The sequence below is a fragment of the Oryctolagus cuniculus genome, chromosome 4 (assembly GCF_051225735.1).
Source record: "Oryctolagus cuniculus isolate XC-2025 breed Fujian yellow rabbit chromosome 4, ASM5122573v1, whole genome shotgun sequence".
In the NCBI taxonomy this organism is placed as follows: domain Eukaryota; kingdom Metazoa; phylum Chordata; class Mammalia; order Lagomorpha; family Leporidae; genus Oryctolagus; species Oryctolagus cuniculus.
This window is the reverse complement of record NC_142870.1, coordinates 129,286,881-129,305,495: the sequence shown is the minus strand read 5'-3', so window position 1 is coordinate 129,305,495 and position 18,615 is coordinate 129,286,881. Positions and strand designations below refer to the sequence as shown.

Sequence of the window (18,615 nt, the reverse complement as noted above, 5' to 3'; positions counted from 1 at the left end):
AATCTGCATGTTGGAAGACAGCAGGTGATAGTTGAATTATTTAGGCCCCTGCCACTCACATGAGAGATCTTGATGGAAATCCAGATTCCTGGCTTTGGCCTGCTGCTGCCATAACAGTTGGGAGGACTTGGAGAGTGAACCAGAGGATAGAAGATCTCTCTGTCTACATATTTCTCTCTCTCTCTCTCTCTCTCTTCTCCCTTTTATTCTTTCCTTTGGTTTCTCTGCCTTCAAATTTAAGAAAGACATTTTTAGAAATAAAACAAAGCTGGTACGTGGTCAGGATTTGACAGGAAGCAGTTCACCTCCAGAGCCTGTGGTCTTAACCACAAATTAAACTGAAAACATCCCTTCCTTTCAACTTTCCTTGACCCTGAGTAGTGAGTTTCAACATGTCATGTTGTTTCCAGAAACAGAAACAAAAATTTAATGTGCTGAATAGAAATAATTTCCTAGGAGATTTTCATTCTCACTCATAACTGGCAACATAATTTGGAGAGCCCAGTGCAAAAAAATAAATGAATAAATAAATTAAAAAAATACCAGGCCACTTGTTTAAAAAAAAGTGAATCATGATGAATTTCACTTAAGAATGTGAGAGTAGAGCATTAAATCCACTGCGTGACCCTTTGGAATTGAGACTCTGTGAGACTATTTGGGGAGTAAGTTCATGACCTGACCAGCCATGAGTATGGCCCTGTCCCCGTGCAATTATCCTTCTGTGGATCTGCATTAAGAATTATGGTATGAAAAGAATAAAAGTACTGGGTATCTTTTATTAAACCTGTCTCTGAATCTGACTTTCAACTGAGAGTATCCTGAGGCATTGAGACCCTCAGTGAAGTAGAACCTGGGAGGGAAGCAAGCTACCAGACCCCAAGCCAGAGTAGTTGTACTATGAAAAAGGAGAAGTCTAAAACAACGTTTGTCTTATCAGTGCAGAAGGAGATGAAAGTCAGGATGTGGGGAGAAGAAAGAGGAAGCTCTGGGGAAGTCCCATCACTCCACAAAGAGGAATTTGTCCATGTCTTCCATCAGAATGGGAGTAGAAACTGGTGAAATATTTCAAGTCCCTTTGTTGTTTAAAGAAAGTCCATGTTAACTTATGTCAAAATTAACATCCCTGGTTCTGGTTACTCAAATTCTCTTTGCCCTTTGAAATAATATTTTAATTTTTCTTCCCTCTGATAGTATAAAAGAACTACATTTCTGAAAAAGACCTGTTATTAATCCTTCCATCTTGCATCAAGGGTATGGTCAATCTTGCAGGTAGTCAAACATTAGAGAAGGTACTTTTAAAGAATCAAAGTATAAAACCTGCAGCCCCTTTTCTTCCTGATTCTGTGACATTGAAAAGTTAATTTTCTTTTCTAAACCTCTCTTAGCCTCAGATCTTAAATTTGTAAACTGAGAAAATGTTTAAAGTAATAACAACTTCCAAAGATGATTATGCACTTTCAATACATAAAAATGCTTAGTGCAAAACCTAGCAAATCATGAGAATTCAATGAATTTCAGAGATGTTACTTCATATAAATGTAAACATTTTATGTATAAATATGTATACATATAAATACACTTGTATTTTAGACATGTACATGCTTCATGTAATATATATATACATATATGTATTTGTGTATGCATAGCTATTTGGAAGTTTCTGAATTGTAGGTTGAAATTTGGAGAAGGGGAAACACTCAGCTAGCAGCATGACTGTAATGAAGCTTCATTCTGGATTTCCATCTGTCCCTGCTAATTCAACATTCAGCTTATATGGCATGCAAATGGAATTTCTACTGCCTATGGAGTCAGGGACTTCCTCAACATAATCCCTTTGCTTCAAATCAAACAGACTGAGTGGTTTACTTGAGTATAAATCTACTATGATCCTCAGAAAAAGCCAGGCGTGCTTCCTCTCTGAAACATGTTGCTGTGCTTCCAGGGCTATTCAGAGCTTCACTTGGGATGTGTAAATTTCCACCCTTAGAGGTTATCTCACTTACACAGCACCTCTCTCCCTAATCCCTAGCCACTGGTGTATTATTTATGTGTAATCCCAGAAAAGAAAATGGGAAAAACCTAAAGCTCTCCTACCCCTTTGCTAGTACACTCACAGAGCATAAATCCAGATCTCTCTCCAAAATTTTAGCTTTATGGTTCCAACAGCGGTTTAATTAGTGTATGCCTATACAGAAATCACAAAAAAATGTGTTTGAAAAAAATGATGAAGCCGGCACCGTGGCTCACTAGGTTTATCCTCCGCCCGCAGCGCTGGAACCCCGGGTTCTAGTCCCAGTTGGGGCGCCAGATTCTGTCCCGGTTGCTCATCTTCCAGTCCAGCTCTCTGCTGTGGCCCGGGGGGGCAGTGGAGGATGGCCCAAGTGCTTGGGTCCCTGCACCCAATGGGAGACCAGGAGGAAGCACCTGGCTCCTGGCTTCGGATCAGCACGGTGCGCCGGCCGTAGCGGCCATTTGGGGGATGAACCAACGGTAAAGGAAGACCTTTCTCACTGTCTCGCAACTGTATACCCAGCATAAACAGTGTTTATCCTTTCTTATATCTACATGTGCAAATAAATATGAAAATAAGGAATACTTCTCTGTTGTTTTGGAGGTAGATTAAATTACTTTGACATTATTCTTTTTAAACCTTTTTGTTAACAGCGTTTTCTACAAAACAAGTCTTTTATTTTCTCTCTCACTTTGCAGAAGTTCCCCTACATTCACATTGCTGACTTGGACCTTTACTGAGTAAATATTCCTGGACTTCTGAATTGTTCATCTTAGCTACATGATATGCAAATCAGACTGCACGAAACCATGTGCAGCAGCACAGCCCTGGGTCACATGCTGTATCCAGTTGCTGGCAGAGCTTCTGTCCAGGGAGCAGATCTGCAACAGAATGGTGAGTAAACTTTGCTGCATCTCATGTCTCTCACACACATAAAATAGCATCAGACTTCCTGTTGGGGCTTCTTTAACAAGTGGCCACAGAGCATTTAAAGTTTAAAGTTATTTAAAGCATTTAAAGTGATTAAAGCATTTAAAGTTTAAGTGAACTGTTCACAAGTAAATGTGAAACAGAACAAGAAGGTAAAAAGTTGTAGAATTTTTACCTGTTTTCTACCAAATTTAATATCTAGTATAATTAACAAATATTGTTTACTTAAAGGGATCTATTATATTTGCTAAGGTCTCAGTACCTTTGCTATTTCAACAAAAATGATAATTGAATTTACTTAAATAAATATAACCATTTACAGAAAAAAATAGAGTTCCTATCATGTGGAACAAACATATAGAAGATTTCCAGCTATAAAAAATAATGTACTATAGAGACTAAAACTTAAGGCTTTCTTTTAGCGTTTATGTGTGTGAAAGTGAAATGATCTAAAAATGTAATTTTCTAAATAAAAATGGAAAATTGCAGAAACCATTGCTCTTCTGCCTTCATGACCCTTCTTTAACTTATGAGATATTCTTAAAGAAATTAATAGCACAGTTTTATACCATGTTATAACTGTTAATATCTTTGTTTCTGGTGTAATTTATGGAATATGTAAAAATGAAGTTATCAATATTGTATCTTTTATTATATGAATATATATTTTGATTTATATGGCTTTGTATCCAAGAAATTACTTTTTAAAACTCTATATATTATATGTAAATTTGTCTTAAAGTAGCAGTTAAAAATGAAAATATCACAAGCTTTCTATTTGTTATGACTTTAAGAAAATGATTTTTAAAACTAAGGAATTATCAAACATATATGTATACTAAATTTAGGCTTCAAAAATGTACATTTTCAAAAGGTTGGATCTACTTAAAGTACAAGAAACAGTTTTCTCAAATTAAAAATGAGTACTACTGATCTGTCCATATGAGTAGATTAAATAAAATTCTAACAGTCTTAGATATATTTTTGGACTGTGAACTAATGATTTCACTTTAATTAGCAATATCTTTATTTCAGAAAAACAAAACATGTTAAAGTGATGCATTCAAATCTATGAGAATCTATTTATCACTACTTCCATTTCCTAAAAATTAAGACTGCACCCACAAGAAAGTGAAGCAAGAATATTAGTTTTTCATGAGAGAATTTCCCCTTCGTTTGGGAGCTTTGCTTCCTTCATCAGTTTTTAGAATTACTATGGCCAATCTAAAAACACACTGGACTACAAGTATCACTCAGTTTGGAATATGACTCTCAAATTGTGGGTCCTGCTGACAAACTGGCCTGAAAATAATGACTTCATAAAACTGTAATTTATTAACATTATGGATTTAGTAATAAATTTTAGGAATGAAACTAATATATCAAAGACACAGATCATAAAGTATCATAAAAAGCGTATCATTTTTAAAAATATAAATCCAAATAAATATTACAGTATTGAAGAGATTCCCCAAATTAGGAATGATTGATCTGCAGACTTTTTTTTTCTTGTTTTTGCCTATTTGCATCTTCCAAGTGTTACACAATTAACACGTATTTGGTAGTTCAGTTTCTAAGACTAATTCAAAAATAATGAAGCAATAACTCTAAGAGAAGTAAGGCAAAGGTGATTACTTAGTCTTCGTTTTCTTTAGCCCAGCCCTCATAGTGTCTCCCTCTACCACTCCCTCAATCTCCAACACCTTTGGAATAACAGTGACTTCTCAGCAGTCACTGCTTCTCTGAGTGGTGGCCATTGGTGACCGGGCTTCTCCTCCCATGGCAGTCAAATCTCTCTGCTCTTACATGAGCTTCAGAAACCACTGAGAAGTCAGTGCTTACCAGGCAGTAAATAAAGGTTATGACCAAAAAGAGAGTATACTCAAAAATGAGTTTCTGGTCTCTTGGAAATTTTCTTTTTTTTAACTTTTATTTAATAAATATAAATTTCCAAAGTACAGCTTTTGCATTACAGTGGCTTCCCCTCACCCGCCTCATAACCTCCCTCCCACCCGCAACCCTCCCAAATCCTGCTCCCTCTCCCTTCCCATTCACATCAACATAAATTTTCAATTATCTTTATATACAGAAGATCAATTCAGTATATAATAAGTAAAGATTTCAACAGTTTGCACCCACACAGAAACACAAAGTGTAAAGTACTGCTTGAGTACTAGTTATACTGCTAATTTTTCTACTGTTAAAATTTTCATTCCAGTGTGTGCAACAGCTTTTTGATTGCCCTCAAAATAACAAATGTTGAGTAACTGCAACATCGAAATCTTGGGCAAAGAAATATTAGGTCACAAATAGTCTATGAGTGATGATAGGAGGGAAACAAGGAGATTGTTGTGTCACAGAGGGCAGGAAAGAGTGCTTCTAGGAGATTGAAAGTGTCTGAGAATAGTAATAGTAAAAAACTCATAACATTTAAAAATTTCCACTGATTGAAAATGTAAAGTCTGTTACCTTTTTAAAGTCCATTTCCTTTTTTGCTGTATTCCTATGAATTTAAAATCCTTAATATTATCAAGTGCATGCTGAATTTCATGAAAACAAAAGATATGAAGTCCAGACAAACTGAGAAATGACACAATATAATCTATTTGGAATCTCTATATCTTTCTAGAATTTCTTATATTTATTAATATCAGATGTAAATTCTTCATTAAATGCCTTCTTTTATAAATTGATCATAAATTGAATCTTTCTTTGTATACATTTCTCTTAAATCACAGCTTCCAACAACTCAAATTGTCAATTTTCTACAATATAGATACTGTCCACTTTTATAATGAAATATAGCAGTGGGCTTAATTTAGTGGACTTATAACTAACTTATCTGACTGTGGAGGAAATATTTATAAAGATGGTTTATAAACAATCAGGTGTTTATATTCCCGTCTTCACTCAACAAGCACAGACCATCTGCTGTCTTCTAGTAACTATGCCAGATGTAGAAGATAAACAATGAGTAAACAAACTTGAGAAAAATACTATAAAGGATTTCAGCACACATACAATGAGAACATAACATGGAAACCCTGTAGTTTAGTCTGTGGATCAGAGGATCTACCTTGGGAAATCTACACTTGGACTGAGTCCTAAAAGAAGCAAAGGTTAAAAGTGTGTGATGAGCCAGAGTCACAGGAGGAAAATAGCAGTGAAAAAACAGACAGAAGGGATGCATATAATGAAGACATTAAAAGAACAGGAAGAAAAAAAGAAGAGCATGAAAAATAATGCCAATTGAAGTTCAAGTGAAACACAAAGGGACCACCAGATCATGCAGCTGTGAACTCACCATTAAAGATTTGGACTTAAGTCCTCAACTGTGGGAAATCATTCAAGGCTTTTTGCCCCAGAAACCTTTTCTTTAAGGTATACAAACTTCATGCATTTCATAAATACAAATTTAGGAACATAGTGATTCTTCCCACTCTACCTGCTCTCCCACCCACACTTCCACTCTTCTCCTATTCTCACTCTTATTGTTGACTAAGATCTATTTTCAACTAACTTTATATACATAAGAGTAACCCTATATTACATAAAGAGTTCAACAAATAGTATGACTTAAAAAACTGTTCATTTAAGGCTTTTAATCAAAGAGAGCATTATGATCAGATTTGGAGCTGTATTTTTTCAAAATTGTTGGTTACAGTGACCAACAAATTGAACAAGAACTAGAAAAGATGTGAGGAAATAAGAGGAAGGTATGGCATAGTCCAAGGCAGAGATGATGAAGGCCTGGACTAGATTAATGGCAAAGGATATGGAACAATAATGATGGATTTGAGAAATATCCAGACATTACAGTCAATAAGAGCTGGGATTTATTCATTGTTAATGATCTCAAGCATATTTTTGAGATTTCTGAGACCAAAATTTAGGTAGGTAACAGATCCACATATTGAATTAGCTAGAAGTGCAATAGAATTAGTAAAAAAAAAAAGCTAGAGAGGTTAGTATAAGGTATCTGGAGGCAGAGATGCCAATAAAAATCAATCAACAGCAGTTATGAATTACTAAGACTTATAAGACATCTAGGCTAGGCTGGAAAAAAGAGTTGTTGATAATATCAATGATCATTAAAGCTCAAAAAAGGATGAGGTCATGAGATCATCCAGGTAGTGTTTGGAGGAATAATGAGCACAGAATTAATATTTAAGAAACTGAACATTTAACATTTGAATCTCAGAAATGCCTGCATGGGAACAGCTGAGAAGAAAAAAAGAAAACTCAGACAGTGTCGTTTCACAGACAGAAGCAAAAGTGTTTTAGAAGTCATAAAGTGAAAAGCAGATGAGAAGTGAAATAAGATTACTGAAAAATGACTATTGGATAATGTGGAGGTAATTTTGAGGGTGCAGTGAGTCGGAACCCAAATTGGTGTAGGTTGAAAAATCAATGACAGAATTTCAAAAAACAGTTAATGAGATAGCTCTTTCCAGAAATGAAGCTATGAGGATGAACAACACATGTGAAACTAAAGAGATTTATTTCTGTTCCCTAGATCTTTTAAAACTTTCTATGAATAATAATGTTACATATTTATAGGATACAATGTAATACTTCAATGTATACATGCAATGCATACTGCTCAAAACATGATAATATTTTCCCTTCTTTGACATAATTTTATTATTAGAGGATTGAAGCTTCTTTCTTCAATCGTTCATATGGTATGTACTGGTTTATTATGAACTATAGTCTTCCCACTAAGCTTTGTAACACTAGAAACTTATTTCTTCAATCCAACTCTGGTTTGGTAGCCAAAGCTGAATTCCCTCTATCCTCTCTACCCTCCAAGCCTCTACCAGTTACTATTTTGTGTACAGATTGAATGTTTTAGCTGCCATATAGAAGGGAGAAACGTGCTATTTGTCTTTCTCTGCTTGGCTTATTTCACTTAACATTATGTCCTCTCATTTAGTCCACTTTGCTGCAAATGACAGTATTTCTTTTTAAGGATGAATTGCATACCATTGTGTATGTATACATACATATGATGTATACATGCATATGATGCATACATATGATAGATACCTTGATTGGTTCCATACATTGGTTATTGGAAATAGTGCTATAATAAACATGGTAGAGCAGGTGTCTCTTTGCTATGAGTTCATGTATTTTGTATATACACCCATGTAGTAGGATTGCTATATTGCATGCATGGCAGTTCCATTTCTAGTTTTTACAGAAATACCATACTCTTTCCAATGTGACTGTAGTAACATACATTATCATCAAAAATGTGTAAGAGTTCCCCCTTCTCCACATTCTCACTGGAAATTATTACTCTTTTTCATAACAGCCATTTTAACAGGGGTAAGGTGACACCTCATTGTAAACATTTTTTACACTTCCCTGAGAGCCAATGACAGTGAGCATTTTTTCTTACATATATCAGTCATTTGTGTTCCTTCTTTTGAAAATTGTCTATTCATGGCTTTTGCCCATTTTTTAATTGGATAGGTTATTTTATTTTGTTGAATTTATTGAGTTTCTGATATACTCTGAATATTGACCCTTGTCAGATAAGTAGCTCGCAAACAGTTTCTCCCATTTTATTGGATGTCGTTTCACTCTACTGATTGCTTCCTGTGCTGTGAAGAAGCATCTGAGCTTCATATAAACCAATTTGCCTAGGATGGCATTGGTATTTCGATAGGGATTGCATTGAATTTGTAGATAATTTTAGGTAGTATAAAAATGTTGATACTAATTTTTCCAGTCCATAAACAAGGAATATCTACTCATTAATTTTGTGTCAGCTTTATGATTTCTTTAATCAATGTTTTATAGCTTTCATTATGGTGCATGGTGCTCTTTCACTTTTTTAGTTAAATTTATTCCTAAATATTTATTTTTCTTTAGCTATTATTAATAGAGTTTCTTGTAATCTTCTTGTATCAAGATAATTATTGCTATATAAAATCTTACTTTTTGTGTGTTGTACAATGTGAATTAATGCTATAACTAGTACGCAAACAGTACTTTACACTTTGTGTTTCAGTGTGGGCGCAAACTGTTGAAATCTTTACTTAATTTATACTTATTTATCTTCTGTATATAAAGAGAATTGAACATGAATCTTTCCGTGAATGGAATAGGAGAGGGAGCAGGAGATGGGAGGGTTGCGGGTGGGAGGGAAGTTGTGGGGGGGGGGGGTGGGCACTGTAATCCAAAAGCTGTACTTTGGAAATTTGTATTTATTAAATAAAAGTTTAAAAAAAGATGAATTCATTTTATTTGAAACAGTTACACACAGATAGAGAGAGAGAGAGAGGGAGGGAGCGAGTAAAAGAGAGGGAGAGAGTTTTCATACACTGATTCACTCCCCGGATGACCACAATTGCCAGGGCTGAGCCAGGCCAAAACAGGGAGTTTCATGCAGGTCTCCCATGTGGGTGGCAAGTGCCCAAGCAGGTAGGCCATCTGCACTACTTTTCCCAGGCCATTAGTAGCTAACTGGATAGCAAGTGAAGCAACTGGGACACTAACCCATGCCTGTGTGGGATGCCTATGTTGCAGGCATCAGTTTTACCTGTTCTTCCACAATGCTGGCCACTGTTGATTGGTTTCTGAATGTTCAATCATCCTTACATGCCTGGAAAAAATTCTACTTGATCATGATATATGAATTTTTAATGTAGTTTTGGATTCAGTTTGCTATTTTATTGAGAATCTTTTCATTTATGTTAATCAAGGATACTGACCTGTAGTTTTCTTTGTGTGTTGTGTCTTTGGTTTTAGTATCAGAATAAAAAGAGTGGCCGGCACCGTGGCTCAACAGGCTAATCCTCTGCCTAGCAGCACCAGCACACCGGGTTCTAGTCCCAGTCGGGGCACCGGATTCTGTCCTGGTTGCCCCTCTTCCAGGCCAGCTCTCTGCTATGGCCCAGGAGTGCAGTGGAGGATGGCCCGAGTCCTTGGGCCCTGCGCCCCATGGGAGACCAGGAGAAGCACCTGGCTCCTGGCTTCGGATCAGCGTGGTGCGCGGGCCACAGTGACCATTGGAGGGTGAATCAACAGTAAAGGAAGACCTTTCTCTCTGTCTCTCTCTCTCTCTCACTGTCCACTCTGTCTGTCAAAAAAAAAAAAAAAAAAAAAAAGAGTTTGCCAAGATTCCATCCTTTTCAATATTTTGAAATTGTTTGAGAACTATTGGAATTAGTTCCTCTGCAAAATTTTTGTAGCACTCAGTTTTAAAACTGCCATGTCCTAGAGTTTAATGGGAGACTTGGTTACTTACTGCTTCAATCTCATTACTTGTTCTTTGTCTGTTTATATTTCCTATATATTCTTGGTTTAATCTTGGGAGACTGGATGTATGTTGGAATTTATCCATTCCTTCAAGGTTTTCCAATTTGTTAGATTTAGTTGCTCATGGCAGTTTCTTACGAATTTGATATTTCTATGATATCAGTTGGGATGTCTTCTACATCATGTCTAATTTTTTTGCTTCTATTTTGTTAGTTATACTAAGATTTCTAAGAGTTTTTAATTTGTTAGATTATTTTATAAATTCTCTGATGCTTTCTGCCTACCTTATTGTTTACTTTTGTGTCTTGGTAGTTTCATGGTCATGATATGGTTGTATTTTCTTTCTCTTTTGTGCACCTGCTTTGTAAGGAATTTCATACTGTAATTATTTTTGTAAGGGTTATGATCTTTTTACTTCTAATGTATAACTTCCTTCAGGATTTCTTATAGGGCTGGTCTGGGGGTCATGAATTACCTCCGTTTTTGCTCCTCTGGGAGAAATATTATCCAATTTTCCTGGAGATAGCATTCTTGGTTGGAAGGGATTTCTTTTTCTCTTTTGAAAACTTGAATTTATCATCTCATTCTCTTCTAGCCAACAGGGTTTGTGGTGACAAGTCTGCTATCAATCAGGCTTATATGTAACTAAATATTTTTCTTTCATTGTCTTTATTTATTTATTTTTTGACAGGCAGAGTGGACAGTGAGAGAAAGAGACAGAGAGAAAGGTCTTCCTTTTGCCATTGGTTCACCCTCCAATGGTCGCCGCGGCCAGCGTGCTGCGGCCAACACCTCGTGCTGATCCGCAGCCAGGAGCCAGGTGCTTCTCCTGGTCTCCCATGGGGTGCAGGGCGCAAGCACTTGGGCCATCCTCCACTGCACTCCTGGGCCATAGCAGAGAGCTGGCCTGGAAGAGGGGCAACCGGGACAGAATCCAGCGCCCCCTGGGACTAGAACCCGGTGTGCTGGCGCTGCTAGGCGGAGGATTAGCCTGTTGAGCCTTGGCATTGGCCTCTTTCATGGTCTTTAGAATCTTCTCCTTGTCCTTAACTTTTAATGATTTGACTTGGAGAATATGTTTCTTGGTTAAGCCTTGAGATCCTTTGACATTCCTTTTTTTTTTTTTTTTTGATTATCCATTTCTCTTCTAAGACTTTGAAAATTTTTGGCTAATATTTTATTAAATAGATCCTCAAAGCCTTTTTCCTTCTCTTCTTCTTTAGGTATCCCTACAATATAAATATCTGTTCATTAAATGATATCCAACATATCTCACAGGAAGACCTTTCTCTCTGTCTCTCTCTCTCACTGTCCACTCTGCCTGACAAAAAAAAAAAAGTTTATGGAGATACTAGTATGACTTTGAAGTGAATGTGTACTTCCAAAAGTGTGGATCTTCAGACTTCGTAAAATTGGGTGTCAGTCATACCCTGGTTTCTCACGGTATTGGCCACTTTTCTGGTGCTGTAGAACACAGAAAGATTTGTCCCTTTGTCTCTTCTGCCAAGTTTGAGTGATAGGGCTGTGGCACTACTAGATGTGACCCTGGAAATGTGTGATGTGGATGGGACTTTCCTCAGGTCCTTGGGGATGAGCCTAGGTAATTATGGGGCTTAAGACACCAGAAGCCCTAGTTCCATCACTGGAAGATGTTAGGAGGACCTCTCCCTGGTCCCATGAGGTAAAAACAGTTCATGCTAGGAACAGTGAGCTGACAGATGTGGACACAAAGCAGTGGAATGCAGGTATGGTGTTGCCTAGGTCTTACTCTGTGGGTTCAGGTGACTGAAATCATTACCATCTTCCATTTAAAATTCTCCAACATTTTACTCTTCCATGTTTTTATATTTATGTACAATTAAGTTACATCATTTATTTGTTTAGTTTCTGATTTGATCCAAAAGATTATAAATTACTTGTAATTAAGGACTGTGTATTACTCACACTATTATCCCTGGTGCCTACCACAACATTTAAAGGTAGTCAATCTAGTTTTGTATGAATGCATTTGTCACTTTCATGGTTATGTGCATTAACATGAATGTATTTTAAATGTACCTCAAAAAGATGTGGAAAATGGAATTACAAGACAAGTTAATTCTGATACAAAATAAATTTGAAATCCAATCACAGTATATTCATAACACATTTTTCAACAAACTTTTTGAAGACTCTTCATACATGAGTGTATGTATTTGTGTGTATGTATTCCTTACTAAAAATAGAATACTATTTTTTAAGATTTATTTATTTACTTGAAAGAGTTACACAGAGAGAGAAGAGGCGGCGGGGAGGGGGGCTTACATCCACTGGTTCACTCTCTAGTTGGCCACAACAGCCAGAGTTGCACTGATCTGAAGCCAGGAGCCAGGAGCTTCTTCCAGATCTCCCACGTGGGTACAGGGGCCCAAGGACTTCTGCCATCTTCTACTGCTTTCCCAGGCCACAGCAGAGAGCTGTATTGGAAGTGGAGCAACAGGGACCTGAACTGGCACCCATATGTGATGTGGGCACTGCAGGCAGCAGCTTTACCCACTGTGCTACAGAGCCCAGCCCAACTACTATTCTTAGTGCATCCTTCAAGTATTACGTTTTATTATTATATACTGCACAGTTTTGTCCCTAGTCACAACCCAATGTTTCATCAACATGTTTTCTCTCTCTTCCTTAGGAACAGAATGAAACTTGCAAAAACTGGCTGGCAGCAGAGGCTTCCCTGGAAAAGTACTACCTTTCCATCTTTTATGGGATTGAGTTGATTTTGGGAATCCTTGGAAATGCAATCGTTGTTTTTGGCTACCTCTTCTGTATGAAGAACTGGAACAGCAGTAACATCTATCTCTTTAATCTCTCCATCTCTGACTTGGCGTTTTTGTGCACCCTCCCCATGCTGATGAGAAGTTATGCCAATGATGACTGGATATACGGAAATGTGCTCTGTATAAGCAACCGATATGTGCTCCACGCCAACCTCTACACCAGCATTCTTTTCCTCACTTTCATCAGCATCGATAGATACTTGCTCATAAAGTATCCTTTCCGAGAACACCTTCTGCAAAAAAAGGAGCTTGCTATTTTAATCTCTTTGGCCATTTGGGTTTTAGTAACCTTAGAGTTATTGCCTATACTCCCTCTTATAAATCCTATCGTAACTGAAAATAACACCCACTGTAATGATTATGCAAGTTCTGGGGAACCTGAATACAACCTCGTTTACAGCATATGTCTGACCTTATTGGGGTTCCTCATTCCTCTGCTGGTGATGTGCTTCTTTTATTACAAGATTGTTCTCTTTCTAAAGCACTGGAGCAGGCAGCTCACCACCGCTTTGCCCCTTGAAAAGCCTCTCAACTTAGTCATCATGGCAGTGGTCATCTTCTCTGTGCTTTTCACGCCCTACCACATCATGAGGAATGTGCGGATTGCTTCACGCCTGGGGAACTGGAAGCAGCACCAGTGTACTCAGGTCGTTATCAACACCCTATACATCGTGACTCGGCCTTTGGCATTTCTGAACAGTGTCATCAACCCTGTCTTCTATTTCCTCATGGGAGATCATTTCAGGGAGATGTTGCTGAACAAATTTAGACAATACTTAAAATTTCTTACATCCTTTAGAAAATGAGCTTATGAACTTGAGTTTTCATTTAGAAAAAAAATTAAGTGCTTGTGAAGCCAATTGTTTTATGCATGCACCTATAAACCAGTTAAGAGTTTATTTTAACTTATAGACATAATTCAAAGAGTATCATGAATCTGACCCTGACTTAAAGACAAGTTATACCCAGAATATATGAAAAGAAGGGGATGATGAGAGGTTTCTTTACTTAACTAGGGAAAGGAGGTGAACTAGCACTGTCTAATGTTTGGGCATGTAAGTCCAAACCTAGGTGCTATAGGAACATCTTGATTAAGGAATAGGAGGTAGACAAAACAACAAATTATCTGTATTGAATCATTGATCAGATTGTTTAAAAAAAAAGCACAAATATTTTGGCACAACTCTCTGCATTATTGTTGTTCATGTAATCCAAAAACTTCATGTGAGAAGTGAAGAGAAGATTAGATGTACACTGTTAAATATTGATTTTAGAAGTTGTGTTCTAAAAAATTAAAAGTAACATGTTCTAAAAAATTAAAAGTAACATGTTATAAAATTTAAAGTAACATTAACAAAGAATAAGAAGGCTATATGGATAATGAGACCAAGATTGTCATGAATCAGGGCCAACTCTAATTTATCAGTCTGTTTATTGTTTATAATAAAATTAATCTTAATTTATGTTAAATAAAACCTAAAGAGATAATTTTCAAAAAGAGGAAATAGAAATATGTTTGAGCTTGGCTATTAAGACATTTAAGTGCAAATGATTTTATCAAAATACTAGAGAGATATAAGAACAGTTGCAAAAATTTCAGACTTATAGAACATCAAAATGCCTGTCAGGAAATACAAAGCAAAACAAAGCAGAATAAAAATGAATACATTATTTTTATGATGATTTTGCCATCTTGTATTTTATTATCACAATTTAACTGCTTTGCTGATATTGATTAAATGCTGAATTATAAAATATATTAATATCATAAAACCAGCAAAGAAGAGGAAGTAAAATGATAACATCCAAAGCATTAGGTTAGGTTTCTCTTTCTCAGGGAAGTATCGCAATTTTTCTGTACTCCTTTTTTGTAAGCCCTGAGATAACTCACAAGGATGACTTTATCTTGGCACGAGCGTCTCACATCTTGAGTAAGGCTTGCTTTCATAGGACATCATGTAAGATCATTGGAAAAAATGTTCTAGATAAAATGTACTTTATATTAGAAAACATAGGAATATCATATACAAATAATAGACATTTCCCTGATAGGTTAATTGGGCACCAATTCATGTCACAAAACAAATGTGGGGTGGGGTGTAGGGAATGGGTGCTGAATTTTAAAGTCAAACAAGTATCAAATAATAATTCACCAATGCAAAACAAGATATAATCATCGCCACAATCTGTATTCCTTTCCTTGGTGTCATTAGTTACAACGAGTAAGGAAAGAGAAGGAAAAAGCAATCATCATGAATGCAGACATACAATTCCATTGTACTTTCTGTTCTGAAATACCCTGGTGGTATTATATACTGCTATTCCAAAATCTCCAAGTTTTCCTGGTTAACATTTTAAAAATACAAACAGCTGACATATTATAAAAACATGTTACAGAGAATTTGTTTTCTTACCTAGTGCTAGGCTTTCAGATATTTTAGTCATTTACCTTTGTCAATAATGCTTTTAGATTCCAATGTAATGTTATAACCATGAAAGGAACTGAAAGAATTTCCGAATTTTTCTCATCAGAAAAGGTCACAGAAAGGGCACTAAGGAATAAGAATTTAGTTATTTCTGAAAAACTGGTAGCATATAATAACTTCAATTTTTGTTTTATGCATGAGTTTTAATTTGCAAAGGTGAAATTAAATTTTCTCTCTTCATCCACTTATCAAAAGCAGTGGCAGAGAGTTATTCATTCTAATAAGGCAGTGAAATGTTTTGTGAAACATAAACTCCTCCACATACCTTGTATTCAAAAAGTCAACAAATATGTACATATAACACATTTTCTAACGTTTATTTGGCTCTCAACTATCATGTGGCAGCTTAATCCTTAACAGATTAAAAATGTCTCCACTTTTAAAACTCTAAGAGCTATTCCATTTATATGAGGTAATTGTGAGAATCACTAACAATAAATTATGGAACTCCTTGCTAGTTTTGTGGTTTTCATAGGCATGAATGCCAGGCCTTTATAATTTGTCTTTTTTGGCCACTGGTGTCTAAACTATTCAGTCCAGCACTCTTCAATCTGGCCCCATCTCAATTTTTCTCACAGGTTATCTCCCGCCACTGGCATCGCAATCCATGCTCTACAACCAGATTGCTGCTCCATTTCATTATTCAGAATTTTCTTCACTTTATTCTAAGCATCTTTCAAGCTTCATCTCATCCTATTTGTCAATCATTGGTAAAACTTTCCCTTAGGTTCTCTTCTCCCCAAATCTAGAAATAAAACTCACTACCATGGAGTTTTCAGACTACTGTGAAGTGCTGTTTTGATGAAATGCATTATTTTTGTGTGTATATATATATATATATATATTATAAAAATATAGATTCCTGTCCATGCTAAGGTCTGTGAATTAAAACAATGACAAATTTTCATTGTCTTCAAAGCACCTAGCAAGATACTTTTTAAATTATGGTCTATTATGAGGGTTGTATTTTGTCCCAGGAAGGCAGTGAAAGCATACTATAATAAACATGCAGGATGAGAATTCAATGTTTAGACCACTTCAATTGAAAATATATGAATATACATATCCACTACGAAGATGATAACTGTCAGCCCTGCATAGTTTACTCTCACTTGTCTCTTTTTTTAAGGTTTATTTATTTATTTATTTTGAAAGAGTTATTGGAGTGGGGAGAGACAGAAAGAGAGAAAGAGAAAGATCTTCCATTCACTGGTTTACTCGCCAGATGGCCAAAATGATGGCCTGGGCTGGGCTGGGCTAGGTCAAAGTCAGTAGCCATAAGCTTCATCCAGGTCTCCCACATGTATGGCAGGGGCCCAAACACTCCACTGCTTCCAAAGTCTTCCACTGCTTTTCCCAGGCCATTAGCAGGGAACTGGATCAGAAGCAAAACAGCCAGGATGTGAACAGACTCCCATATGGGATGCTGGCACTGCAGGTGGTAGCTTTACACATTATACCACGGTGCCACCCTCCTAAGTTGTTTCTTGTACCCTTCTCTGTCAAGTGTCATCAGCATGTCACATATTCAGCCCACTCATGAGGGAAACAGGTGTTAATATAAGGATTGAATATGTCAGACATAAACAACCCACATATGGACATTTTTTAAAATGCATAACTATATGAATTCATATTTTTGTTTAGAAATGCATATAAAATAAAAATAAGCATAAACATTTTTCCCAAAACTGCCTACCATCACATGAAAGAGATTCTGCTTTAAGTCCCTATCCAGATATAGGAGAAGTCTCAGATTTCCTAGGTGTTCATCTCTGACTAGATTTATACATTCATGTTAGTGAGGAAATCCCACATTGCTTTTGGAATCAAGCCTCTTTCAACTCACGGCTTACCGGTAAAAAATCAGGTGCCTTGATCTCCATTATTTTGGATTCCTATGGGAATACTCAGTGTGTTTGCACCCTAGAGGGAAAAAAAAATATGATGGGTCAGGAATTGTGGAGAAAATTTCTTTCTAGAATCACAACAAAGAATTTCATGGAATGCTGTCAAGCAATTCGGAACTGTATTTTAACCCGCTCAACTCCCACCAAATCCTATGAAGTTTGCAGATGAAGAAACCAAGGCATAGAGACTTGCTCAAGGCCATGCAGACGTGAGAGAGCACACGTTCTTCACCACTGCTGGGTAGAGAACCATCACATGGAAGCTGATGCACATCAGAGTCATACTTTGACCCTATTTATGGATGATTGTTTCGTAATTTACCATGTGATTTCATCTCAGCGACCTCTTCTACAGAGTTCTTAGGAAAAGATCTCCAGGATGATGTAATAATTAGTTTTAGTGTGCTGTTGAGTCGCAGTAACATTGTGTTTCCCTGACAAGATATTGTGTTATTTTCTAATCATGAACTTTGTCATATGGCACTGAATCCATGAACGTTTTCACACCATGAAATGAACTCCAGAATATGTCACGTGTCAATGTAGAAATTTCTTTGAATAATGATCAGTGTACTTTTATAGGAAGTTGGCTTCTTTAGTAAAGCAACAATAAATCCTATAACACAGAAAACTGTGTACATTTTGTTTTAGTGAGAATCCCAGAGCCATCACAGTCAGATTTTGTCTAAATATTAATAGTATGGAAAATATTTAATTGAAAAATTTGCAGGTTGGTAACTTTCTACTGAAAATAAAAGAGTATTGAAATATAAAATTTTGTAGATTTATTAATGCTAGTTCTAATGTAATAATTTGACCTGATTCCTAAAGAAATCAGATTATTATAATTTCCATGCCACATTTCAATCTATTCAGATTAATACTTATATTAATGTATGCTTAAGTTCATATAAAGAAAAGAAATTAGGGGACCGAACTTGACATAGCAAGTGAAGCCACCGCCTGCAGTGCCGGCATCCCTTGTGAGCGCCAGTTCAAGTCCGACTGCTCCTTTTCTGATCCAGCTCTCTGCTATGGCCTGGGAAAGCAGTAGAAGATGGCCCAAGTCCTTGGGCCTCTGCACCCATGTGGGAGACCCGGAAGAAGCTCCTGGATCCTGATTTTGGATTGGTGCAGCTCCAGCTGTTGTGGCCAACTGGGGAGTGAACCAGCGGATGGAAGACCTC

The 18,615-nt window shown here is 36.6% G+C and overlaps 1 protein-coding gene across 1 annotated transcript; it reads left to right on the top strand.

Annotated features, from left to right (window-relative positions):
- The first annotated feature begins 2,714 nt into the window (after nucleotides 1-2,714).
- On the top strand, nucleotides 2,715-18,203 carry SUCNR1 (succinate receptor 1). Its single transcript, XM_008266347.5, has 2 exons — nucleotides 2,715-2,905; nucleotides 12,885-18,203. Exons 1-2 carry the CDS (start codon nucleotides 2,792-2,794, stop codon nucleotides 13,836-13,838), a joined length of 1,068 nt encoding a protein of 355 aa, XP_008264569.2. The 5' UTR covers nucleotides 2,715-2,791; the 3' UTR covers nucleotides 13,839-18,203.
- The last annotated feature ends 412 nt before the right edge of the window (nucleotides 18,204-18,615 follow it).

Bases quoted from the DNA above. Each gene is read 5' to 3' on its own strand.
- SUCNR1 (XM_008266347.5), top strand. From the start codon at position 2,792: ATGATATGCAAATCAGACTGCACGAAACCATGTGCAGCAGCACAGCCC. The intron at 2,906-12,884 runs GTGAGTAAACTT...TCTCTTCCTTAG, and splicing joins AGCAGATCTGCAACAGAATG to GAACAGAATGAAACTTGCAA.